Source organism: Dromiciops gliroides, chromosome 2, assembly GCF_019393635.1.
Source record: "Dromiciops gliroides isolate mDroGli1 chromosome 2, mDroGli1.pri, whole genome shotgun sequence".
Taxonomy (NCBI): Eukaryota; Metazoa; Chordata; class Mammalia; order Microbiotheria; family Microbiotheriidae; genus Dromiciops; species Dromiciops gliroides.
The window spans coordinates 257,927,877-257,941,076 of record NC_057862.1 but is presented as its reverse complement, the minus strand read 5'-3'; the positions used below and the strand labels follow the sequence as shown (position 1 = coordinate 257,941,076).

At 33.4% G+C, this 13,200-nt stretch overlaps 1 protein-coding gene across 17 annotated transcripts in view; it reads right to left on the bottom strand.

Annotated features, from left to right (window-relative positions):
• GPHN (gephyrin) overlaps positions 1–13,200 on the bottom strand; it is a 757,220-nt gene that overhangs the window by 472,638 nt on the left and 271,382 nt on the right. For all 17 annotated transcript variants that reach the window (XM_043986983.1, XM_043986980.1, XM_043986981.1 and 14 more), the window contains one exon: positions 10,073–10,130. In XM_043986983.1, coding sequence (XP_043842918.1) covers positions 10,073–10,130 — 58 coding nt within the window. The remainder of the gene's footprint in view (positions 1–10,072; positions 10,131–13,200) is intronic.

Here is a 13,200-nt window from a genome sequence, read left to right as displayed (position 1 = left end):
AGCAAAAGCAAAAATATATCTAATTTAAAAAGACAAGGAAGGAAACTACATTTTGCTAAAAGGTATTATAAACAATGAAGTAATATTGTTACTAAGCATATGCATCAAATAGTATAGCATCCAAATTTTAAAATGAGAAGTTACACAATTTAAAGGATGAAACAAACATTAAAACTCTATTAGTTGGATTTCTCAACCTCTCCTTCTCAGAACTAGATAAATCTAACCATAAAATAAACAAGAAAGAAGTTAAGGGGTTGAATAGAATTTTTGAAAACTTAGATATGACAGAACCCTGGAAAAAACTTAATGGGGACAAAAAGGAATATAACTTTTTATCAGAGCTACATGGCACCTACACAAAAAAAGATCATGTATTAAGGCAGAAAGGCAGAAATACTAAATGTATCCTTTTCAGATCATGATGCAATAAAAATTATATGTAATGAAGTGCATTAGAAAGACAGATTAAAAATTAATTGGAAAATAAAAGATCTAATCCTAAAGAATGAGTGGGTCAATTAACAAATCATAGAAATAATCAATAATTTCATCAAAGATAATTACAATAATGATACAACATACCAAAATCTATGGAAAGCAGCCAAAGCAGTTCTTAGGGGAAATTCTATATCTCTTAATGCTTATATGAATGAAATAGAGAAAGAACAGAACAATGAATTAGGCATGCAACTAAAATAAGCTAGAAAAAGAACAAATTTTAAATCCTTAAACACCAACTTAGAAATCCTGAAAATAAAAGGAGAGATTAATAAAACTAAAAGTAAGAAAACTATTGAATTATTAAATAAAACTAAGAGCTGGTTTTATGAAAAAAAACAATAAAACAGATAAAGTTTTAGTTAATCTTATTAAGAAAAAAAGAAAATGAAATTTTCAGTATCAAAAATGAAAAAGATTTTTGGTATTGGCTAAGAAATAGAGTGGTGGATCAATGGAATAGGTTAGACACAGGAGATACTGTAGTAAATGACTATGGTAATCTACTGTTTGATGAACCCAAAGTATCCAACTTCTGGGATAGGAACTCAGTATTTGACAAAAACTGCAGGGAAAACTGGAAGATAGTATGGCAGAAGGTAGGCACAGAACAACATCTTCCACTGTATACCAAAATAAGGTCAAAATGGGTACATAAAGGGTAATACCATAGTAAATTTGGAGAGGAAGGAATAGTTTACCTCTAGGATCTATGGAGAGGAGAGCAATTTACAAACAAACAAGAGATGGAGAATATTATGAAATGCAAAATGATTTTGATTACATTAAATTAAAAAGGTTTTGTACAAACAGAAGCAATGCAGCCAAAATTAGAAGGGAAGCAGAAAGCTAGGAAACAATTTTTACAGTGTTTCTAATAAATGCCTAAATATATATAGGGAACTAAATCAAATTTATAAGAATGCAAATCATTCCCCAATTGAGAAATGCTCAAAGGATATGAACAGGCAGTTTTCACATGAAGAAATCAAAGCTATCTACTGCCACATGAAAAAATGCTCTAAATCACTATTGATGAGAGAAATGCAAATTAAAGCAACTCTGAGGGGCAGCTAGGTGGGGCAGTGTATAAAGCACCAGACCTGGATTTAGGAGGACCTGAGTTCGGGGGCGGAGCCAAGATGGCGGAGGAGAGGCTGTGACTCCCACAAGTTCCAGATAAACCAGTCCATTCACACCCAAATAATGCGGTAAAAAATCAAAACCCAGAACAGCCTAATGCACATAAAAACAGAATGAGACTATTTCTCTGCAAAAGAGGGCAATTCTGATCACCTACTGATCAGGCGGAACAGCTCAGCGCGCGGTCTGGACCCAGCCAGGGACACTGCTTCCAGTGCATGTCAGAGTCTTCAGCACCAGCAGCTTCTGAGGCTCCAATCACAGACTGGTGAGGGGGTTTGGCCGTAGGCTAGGGTGAAGCGGAGGCAGTATCTACTGGAGTTGGGGAAAAGTGCCCTGGGTCTGAACCAGTGGACTGAATCGAGTGGTGGTGGCCAAGTGGGGGAGGGGCAAAAGCACACCAAGCTTCCAACCATAGAGAATCAGAGTTCAATCAGAATTCTGTTTCCGGGTCAAAGAGAAAGTGGCTGTGATTACTCACAAGCCAGGCAGGCTGAGAAGAAGCCCAATCACCCCCTGGGTCATGCTGTAGCATGAACAGTATGTCCTGGAAGCAGCGCTACACTTTAAGAAGGAGTAAAAAGCCAAGAAATAGTAAGCCAGGATGAGTAGGCAGAGAAAGCAGAAGACCATTGAAAACTTCTTTGGGGGAAAGGTGGACCACAATACATCCTCAGAAGAAGATAATAACAGGATCCAAGCTCCAACATCCAAAGTTTCCAAGAAAAATAGGAACTGGTCTCAGGCCATGGAAGCTCTCAAAAGGGACTTTGAAGAGAAAGTAGGAGAGATAGAATGAAGATGTAGAGAAAGAGAAGAAGGAATAGAAAGAGAAATGAGAGCAATGCAGGAGAATCATGAGAAAAAAGTCAATAGTTTGAAAAGCCAAATGGAAAAGGAGAGTAAAAAAAACTGTCTGATGAAAATAATTGCCTAAGAATTAGGATTGAACAAATGGAAGCTAGTGACCTTATGAGAAACCAAGACACAGTAAAGCAAATCCAATTGAATGAAAAAATAGAGGGCAATGTGAAATATCTTCTGGGGAAAACTGCCGACCTGGAAAATAAATCTAAGAGAGATAATTTGAAAATCATTGGACTACCTGAAAACCATGACCAAAACAAGAGCTTAGACACCATCCTCCAAGAGATTATGAGGGAAAATTGCCATGATATTCTAGAAGCAGAAGCTAAAATAGAAATTGAAAGGAGGACCTGAGTTCAAATCCAGCCTCAGACACTTGACACTTACTAGCTGTGTGACCCTGGGCAAGTCACTTAACCCTCATTGCCCTGCCAAAAAAGTACACACACACACAAAACAACTCTGACGTACCACTTATCAGATTGGCTAATATGACAAAAAAGGAAAATAATAAATGTTGGAGAAGCTGTGGAAAAATTGGAACACTAATGCACTGATCCAATCATTCTGGAGAGCAATTTAGAACTATGCCCAAAGGGCTATGGGACTGTCCATACCCTTTGACCCAGTAATACCACTACTAGGTGTGTATCCCAAACAGATCATTGAAAAGGGAAAAGGACCAACGTGTACAAAAATATTTATAGCAGCTCTCTTTGTGGTGGCAAAGAATTGGAAATCAAGGGAATGCCCATCACTTGGGGAATGGCTGAACAAGTTGTGGTATATGAATGTAATGCAATACTATTGTGCTGTAAGAAATAATGAGCAGGTAGATTTCAGAAAAACCTAGAAAGACTTAAGTGGACTGATGCTGAGTGAAGTGAGCAGAACCAGGAGAACATTGTACACAGTAACAGCCACATTGTATGATGATCAACTGTGATAGATTTGGTTCTCCTTAGCAATGAAATGATCCAAGACACTTCCAAAGAACTCATGATGAAAACTGTTCTCCACATCCAGAAAAAAAGAACTGTGGATTCTGAATGCAGATTGAACCATCCTCTTTTTACTTTTTTTTCTTTCTTTTTTGAGTTTTTTCCTTTGTGTTCTGATTCTTTTTTCACAACATGACTAATGCAGAAATATGTTTAATGTGATTGTAAATATGAAGCCTGTATCAGATTTCTTTCTGTCTTGGGGAGGGGGGAGGGAAGAGAGAAAAATTTGTAACTAAAAAATCTTATGAAAAGAAATGTTGAAAACTACCTTTACATGTAACTGGAAAATAATAAAAGAATTTTATGAGGAAAAAACAAACAAAAAGAAAAAAATTTTAAAGGTGAATTCACCACTAATGAAGAGGAAGTTAAAGCAATAATTAGGAGCTATTTTGCCCAAATGCATGTCAATAAATTTGGCAAACTAAGTGAAATAGATTAATTTTTACAAAAAATATTAAGTGCTCAGATTAAAAGAGGAATATTTAAATAACCCCATTTCACAAAAGGAAACCAAACCAACCATCAACAAACTCCCTAAGAAAAAATCTGCAGGGCCACATTGATTTACAAGGGAATTCTACAAAACATTTAAAGAACAATTAATTCTAAGATTTTATAAACAATTTGGAAAAATAGGGGAAGTCCCACCAAATTCTTTTTATGACAAAAAAATATGGTACCGATACCTAAACCAGGAAGAAACAAATCAGAGAAAGAAAATTATAAACCAATTTCCCTAATGAATATTGATGCAAATATTTTAAATTAAATATTAGCAAAAGAGATTACAGAAACTTATCACCAGATAATACACTATGACCAAGCGGGATTTATTCTAGGAAAGCAGGCCTCGTTCAATATTAGGAAAACCATAAGCATAATTGACTACATTAATAACAAAATCAACACAAATTGGGGCAGCTAGGTGGTGCAGTGGATAGAGCACCAGCCCTGGAGTCAGGAGTACCTGAGTTCAAATCCAGCCTCAGACACTTAACACTTATTAGCTGTGTGACCCTGGGCAAGTCACTTAACCCCAATTGCCTCACTAAAAAACAAACAAAAAAACCCCACAAATCACATGAAGCCTTAGACAAAATACAGCACCCTATTCCTATTAAAAAAACCCTAGAGAACAGAAGAATAAATGGAGCTTTCCTTAAAATGATAAGTAGTTTCTATCTAAAATAACAGCCAAACATTATCTGTAATGGGCATAAGATCAGGGGTGAAACAAGGATGCCCATTATCATGACTATTATTCAATATTGTACTAGAAATGTTAGCTTTAGCAATAAGAGAAAAAAAGAAATTGAAGGTATTAGAATTGGCAATGAGGAAATAAGACTACCACTCTTTGCTGATGATATGACGGTATACTTGGAGAATCCTAGAACATCAACTAAAAAGCTAGTTGAAATAATTAACAACTTTTGCAAAGTCACAGGAAATAAAATACACCCACATAAATCATGAGCATTTTAAAAAATTACCAACAAAGCCCAACAGCAAGTGATAGAAAGAGGAATTTTATTTAAAATAACTGTAGAAAATACAAACTTTTTGAGGTCTACCTGCTAAGACAAAACCAGGAATTATATGAACACAATTACATAACACTTTTCATACAAATAACATAAGATCTAAATAACTGGAAAAATAGCAACAGTTCACAGGCAGGCCAAGCTAATATAATAAAAATGACAATTCTGACTAAATTGATTTATTTATTCAAGTGCCTTACTGATCAAACTAAAAAAAGATTTTATAGAGCTAGAAAAAATAATAAAACTCATCTGGAAGAAGAAAGTGTCAAGAATAGCAGTAGCTTCTTGTTGTTGTTATTTGTCTTTCATTCTCATATAGGGCCATGACATTGGATGATGTCATGACTTGCAGTGAATTGGATTTAAATCCAATGTGAGGGAGGACTGTGTAAAGTCACCAGCCTCACTCTCTCCTCCAGAGCCATCTGGGTCCAGTGGCAAGATATAGATCAGGACGACAGAAATGGCCCTGGATATTTGAGGCAATCCAGGTTAAGTGACTTGTTCAGGGTCACACAGCTAGTAAGTGTCAAGTGTTTGAGGTTGGATTTGAAGTCACATCCTCCTGAGTCCAGGGCCAGTGCTCTATCCACTGCACCACCTAGCTGCCCCTCAAGAATATCAAGGGAATTAGTGAAAAGATTGCAAAGGAAGGTTGCCGAGTTGTACCAGATCTAAAACTATATTATATTTGCCATGTGGCAAATATAAAAACTACTTGGTACTGGGTAAGAAAGAGTGGTAGATAAGCAGACTATGTATACAAGGCACAGCAATAAATTAGAGCAATCTATTGTTTGATAAACCCAAAGACTCCAGCTTTTGGGATTCTTATCTATTTGACAAAAACTGCTGGGACACCTGGAAAAATGTATGGCAGAAACTAGGTATAGTCCAACATCTCTTTTCATATAGTGAGATAAGATCAAAACAGATACATGATTTAGACATAATGGATGATACTATCAGCAGACTTGAAGAACAAGGAATAATTTACTTGTCAGCACTATGGAGAAAGGAAGAATATATGACTAACAAGAGATAGAGAGCATTATGAAATGCAAAATGGATAATATTTATTACATTAAATTTAAAAAAAACCAATGCAACCAAGATTAGAAGGAAAGCAGAAAGCTAGGAAACAATTTTTACAGCAAGTATCTCCGATAAAGGCCTCATTTCTCAAATATATAGAGAACTGAGTCAAATTTATAAAAATATAAGTCATTCCCAAATTGACAAATGGTCAAAGGATATCAACAGGCAGTTATCAGATGAAGGAATTAAAGCTAGCTATAATCATATTAAAATGGTTTTAAGTCGCTACTAATCAAATAAAAACAAATTAACAGAACTCTGAGGTACTACCTCACATCTGTCAGATTGGTGAATATGACAGAAAAGGAAAAGGATAAATGTTGGAGAAGATATGGGAAAATTGGAACACTAAAGCATTGTTGGTGGAGTTGTGAACTGATCCAACCATTCTGGAGAGCAATTTGGAACTTTGTCCAAAGGGTAATCAAATTATGCATGCCCTTTGACATAGCAGTAACACTCACTACTAGGTCTGTGTCCCAAAGAGATCATAAAGAAGGGAAAAGAACCTATTTGTATACAAATATTTATAGAAGCTCTTTTTGGAATGGCAAAGAATTGGAAATTGAGTGGCTGCCCATCAATTGGGAGATGGCTAAACAAGTTGTGGTATATGAATATAATGGAATACTACTATGCTATAAGAAATGATGAACAGGCAGATTTCAGAAAAACCTGGACTTACATGAATTAATGCTGAGTGAAATAAGCTGAACCAGAACATTGTACAAAGTAACAGCAACATTGTGTGATGATAAACTATGATAGACCGGTTTTTCTCAGCAATACAATAATCTAAGACAATTCCAAAAGACTCATGAAGGAGAATGCTATCCACATTCAGAGAAAGCACTGATGGAATCTGAATGCAGATTGAAACATGCTATTTTAACTTTTTTCTTCCTGCTTTTGCCTTTTGTTCTCATTCTTGTTTCACGACATGACTAATGTGGAAATAGGTTTATCATGTTTGTACATGTATAACCTGTATTAGATTGATGTCTTGGGAGGGAGAAAAATTTGGAAGTTAAAATCTTATAAAAATGAATGTTGAAAACTATCTTTACATGTAATTGGAAAAATAAAATACTATTTACATTTTTTTAAAAGATGCTCTTTCTTGGTGACTAGAAGAGTACTTGGCAGAGAGGGGCAGCTAGATGGAGCAATGGATAGAGTAATGGGCCTGAATGCCAGGAAAACTCATCTTCCTGAGTTCAATTCTGGCCTAAGACACTAGCTGTGTGACCCTGGGTAAGTCACTTAACCCTGTTTGCTTCAGTTTCTTTATATGTAAAATGAGTTACAAAAGGAAATGGCAAACTACTCCAGTATCTTTGACAAGAAAACCCCAAATGGGCTCATGAAGAGTTGGACACAACTGAAATGACTAAAGAAGTTTGGCCATAGGGTAGAATCATCTTAAGGTAGTTTAGGTGTTGCTCTTCCCCTGGGATAAGGAAAGGTTATTGATGGTATCGTAACAAACACAACTTCGACATCTAAAAACTTAGGTTTGTCTACAATTGAAAACAAATGAAGTTCCAATCCCCATTAACTTCAGGCTGTAATAAAAATTTTCAGGGTTCAAATAAATATTTGAGGTTAATTAGAGGTATCAAGATTATATCTCCTAGGTGGTAGATATAATTGATATAATTCTGTCAGGCTTCCTTTTAAATAATGCTGTAACTAACTTATGAGGTGACTTTGGGCAAGTCATAACCTCTCTAGACTTTGATTTTTTCATTATTAAAATTTCTTCTAGTTGATACTGGAGATTTAACTAACATTTAAGAAAATTAAATTTAAAAGATATTTCATATCACAAATTTCTATTTATTTTGATCAATTACTTGTGATAGTATAATTGAAACATGTTCAATTGCATTTCTTAGTATTAAACAACATCAGTATTTTGTATTAATCCTATGTTTGAATTGATTAGGCTTATAGTTTATTTTATATAAAATACACATATGTGTATATATATATATATCTATATGTGTTTATAGTTTATTTTCCATGAAACACTTTATGTAATAACTAACATTTATATAGCATTGTACAGTTTTCAAAGCATGTTACATGTGTTATTTCATTCGAACCTCCCAACAACTCTGTGAGGTAAGTGCTATAATTATTCTAATTTTATAGGTGAGGAAACTGAGTGTGTCTGTGGTGAGGGAAGCAAGGGGAGGAGTTCAGGAGGGGAGGTGATGCTATGGCAATTGCTCAGATGCACACAACTAGTAAGGATCAAAGGCAAGTCTTCATGACTCCACTTCTGACATTCTCTCTTCGCTATCCCACTTAGCTGCCTCAGATAAAATAAAGTTATAAACTAGTTTGGTACAGTTCATATGAAGAATTATGACTAAGATTCATATATTATCAGAAAAGGAGAGAGAAAAGAAGCATGTTTATGTTTAAGTTATCATTATTCTTACTTTGTTCAAAAGGGATCCCATTAAAGTAATATGAAAACATAATCAAATCATCTAGTAATTGTGAAGTGCTAAAATGTGTTTTTTTCTTTCTGGATGACATATACACAAATATTAGATAATTTATTCTAATTCTATTTTATGGATGAGAAAACCAAGGCACAGGAAGAGATATAACTTATCCAAGGTCATATTAGTATTAAGAATTTTCTGTAAAGTTCTCTTATTTCAAATCCAGTGTTTTCTCCAAAAATATTTTTGCCACAAGGTTCAAGGAGAGATTAAAGAAGCAGTTATGACATATTCACAAAGAATATTCAATTTTTCCTAACACATTTTTTAAATCCCCAAAATTTCCAGTGGAGAAGGTAGTAGGACTAAGGCCTGGGAAAGAAAATAAACACCGTCTCTCTAAATCATCAGCAGGATAGATGCAAATGCTATTTAAGAATTATAATTCGGGGCAGCTAGGTGGTGCGGTGGATAGAGCACCGGCCCTGGAGTCAGGAGTCAAATCTGGCCTCAGACACTTGACACTTACTAGCTGTGTGACCCTGGGCAAGTCACTTAACCCCAACTGCCTCACTAAAAAACAAAAAAACAAAAAAAACAAAAAAGAATTATAATTTACTCCTACTTTAATAACAAGGTCTTTGAGTACTGCTATCCTTAAAGTGAACTTCTTTTTAAATAATAATAAATCTATTCAAAGGAAAGAATTTGAAACAAAATTTAGGAGAAATAAATACTATAGTATTTCAAGTTTTAGGGTACCAGGACACTTTTCTCCCATTAACTGACAACTATATGTGTTGAAAATAGCATAATTGGTTACATATTTTTTCGAAGGCAGTAAGAATTACTTGAAATTTGAGTTATGCTTTAGTATGACAAAGGAAAAAGGAACTGATATATAATGAAAATTAGTTTTAGTATTTTTTCTTATATTGTTTCTTTACCATTTTAAGCCTATAACAGGGCTCTTAGTCTCTATGAAACTTTCTCAGACTAGGCAAAAAAGGTGAGGGATTTTTCCCACTTATTTTCACATGCATAATTTAAATATTTACCCGTATTTATAACTAACCATTTTAGCCTATTAATAATACTAAGTAGGAAATATCCTTAGCAGAGAAGTTTTTGTTTGATCTGTTATGCACCTCCAGCTGAAGTGCCTCTTCTAAAGTTATTATGCCCCCAATTTATAAATTTTCATATAAAGTGAATAATTCCTTTTTATATTTATTATAATTTCTCTTTAAAGATCATTTCAGATAGTTAAATGAAGTCAGATGATGAATAATAACTTTGTGGCCTCTTCAAAAATTAACATTAATTAGGAATTCAATAAGGGTTCAACATACTCAGTAATTCTAATCTTTTTTTTTTTAAAGGAGGAAATTTTTTCCTTGCTTCCCCAAGCCTACTATTTTTTGCAGAATGGAAGGATATTATACTATACCTTGATTTCTTCTATTTCATCTGGTACTATCTTGTAAGCCGATATAGTCCCACCCAACCTGAAATTGGGAGAAGAAAATACTCTCAAAATCAAGAACAGTATATAAGAAAATATGGAAAATATAAAATGCAACATCTTCCAACTAGTGTATCAGAAAAACTAAATGACATTAAGGAAGATGGAAACCTACTGGCTGAACTTCAACAAAAAATACATATTATTGGTTAATAGGTTAAAAAAGGAGTATCACAATTCAGCAAGTGTAGGCAACAATGCACTTCCCTTTATTTTATATCCAGTGAGGCTTTCTTTTTTAGCTCTGACATCCATTAAATTTCAGTGTAGCTTGGAACCAGATCTTCTAATTACTATCACAAAATTAAATTGTATTAAAAAACAATGGAACATATTCAATTTTGCCTCTCAATAAAATATTATTTTAATATTATTATTTAACTATATAAATAACTGATTTAATCAACACAGATTTCATATCATATCCATAAGATAAAATTAACCTAAAATCTTAATTTCACAATAATCTAATCTTTAAATAATGCTCTTTTTGTATGTTTTATAATACACATGAATATACTTTATACATATGTATATGTGTACTATATGGCTGTGATAAAAATATGTTTAAGGAGAGGAATGCATAATCAAGAAAGTATGGATACTACTAATTTAGTGCATAACAAAGGAACCGTTGGTATGATTTTAAAATCTATTTTATAGTGCATATAGATCATGCTACTGACACTTTTACATACACACATTACTGTCACTGGAATCCAGTTTTACAAAGTCAGAAAAAAATGGTAGTCCCAGACTTCCAGATAAATATTACCACATATCAATTCAATGACAAATCACTTCTACTCTGAAAGGCAGGTGGCAGATGGCTTAATAAGTGTCCACTGAAATTGAGGAGGGGGAAACTGAACCATACAAATAACAGTCTGATGAATTAACAGATTGACTAAATGATAACATGGCTAATGACAAGGTCATTCTGATTATACTAACCAGATAAAAGAGAAAGGGCAATATAAGGGATATGAAATTGAACAGATCTAACTTAGCAAATAAATTCTAGAAATAATGAAAGAAAAAAAATTGACTCACAAACAGCCTCAGAGAAACTAAGTTCCACAGAGCAACTTGCTCCTGTTCCTTTTTTCCTCTTTATTCTTATTTATTACTCACATTATTTCACCAACTTAGTATCATGCCTATTTCTGTGGATCTGAAATTTTTCCAGAGAGAAAAGTAGTCTATCAACGTGAGCTTTTAAAAAGCACTGGGCATTACAATGATATGTGAAATGGACGTCACTGCATATCTTATACTATGAATATAGATTGACAGATTTCAACTGTAAATTCAAAAATAATTTTCCCTTCCAAATTAATTTTGAATTTTAGGATAGTTGAATAAATTTGACCTTATAGAAAAGGGTAACTGAAATCCTTCAAATGTGTATAACAATCACTGCTGAAATAATATTTGACTCAGAATTCTGGACAAGATTGTTAAGCAAATTCCCTGAAGAATTTAATATTAAGGTGCTTATGAAGGGTCTATACTATAGATCTAAAGTCAGATATTTACTTCTATGCTAAAAATGTTTGAGTTCTTTATAATTCAAATTTTAAAATAATAATCTATGCCACCTAAACTTTGATCATAAATTGCTTAATATTATTTTATAATTATTTCATACAAGTTCTGTTTCTAACACTAAGATCCTAAGCTTTTTGAAGCAAGTAATACATCATACTTCTATTGTGTCTATTGTGCCTAGAAAAGTCCTAAACAGATAAAAAGCACTTAATTAATATATAATGAATGGACTTTCAAATATTTCAGAAAAATCATATAATAAGAAATAACAAAATGAAATTTTAAAAAGGAAATTAAACTTAATCCTTGGGATATACAATATCACTATAATCACCAGTAAAATAGGTCATTTATATTATTTTCATAATTGCTTAACACATGCCTTGCACACAATAAGTACTTAATATTAATGACTTTTCATTCATTCATTAGTTCATTCGTTCATTCATTCATATGCAACTATACAAAATTTTTCAATGTTCCTAACTAGACTATGAGTTCTATGAGAGTTATCTCACATTTGTTTGCACATAATGGATGTTCAATGAATATTTATTGAATAAATGAATGCCCACTAATGGAATTTTGATAAGATAGATGTCTATAGGTAATCTCTGTCTCTGTCTCTGATATTTTGATCCTCCCAACAACAAATAAAAACAAACCTACAAACTTCATATTAGATATGGCAAAAAAATTATTATGAAAAATAGCATCCCAATGCCAAGAAAACAGTATGCTGTTTTCTTAGAAAAGTCAATGAATGGATGGAATAGAACAATAGTCAAAGAGAAACATGTTTCATCTTCATCTTTCAAAATTTTGGTGTCATCTCAACAATATGTTAAAAGGGTGAGTAACACTGTTATTTTTTTTATTTTTTATTTTGCTGGGTATTGGGGGTTAAGTGACTTGCCCAGGGTCACACAGCTAGTAAGTGTCAAGTGTCTGAGGCCAGATTTGAACTCAGTTACTCCTGAATCCAGGGCTGGTGCTTTACCCACTGTGCCACCAAGCTGCCCCTCCACAGTTATGGTTAGAAATTTGGAGTAAAATTTTTTTTCCCAAACTTATTTGAGAATACAACACTAAATAACAACTTGTAAAAATACTTTTTACTACTATCAGTCTACTTAGTTTTATATAATATTTTCCAATCCAGTTATATACACAGAAAGTTCTTATTATCATATCAGTCTTATTGCCACCTCTGTCACCTTTAATTCTATTAAATACAAATTGATATCTTGGCATTAGTTCACCTGGATCATTTAAATCTACCAACAATTTTGATATTTCTATGTTAGACCTCTGTGTCCAGTAACAAATTGATGGAGTTCCACCTTCTTTATTTATAGGACTATAGGAAGAAGTAATGCTCATATTAGCAAAAAACAAAAAACAAACAAAAACAAACAAAAACCAAAAAACAGACTTTACCAGTAAAGCACAGGCTTCTCAATCTATTACTATACTAAAATCTCTCTCTAACAAAGAAATTT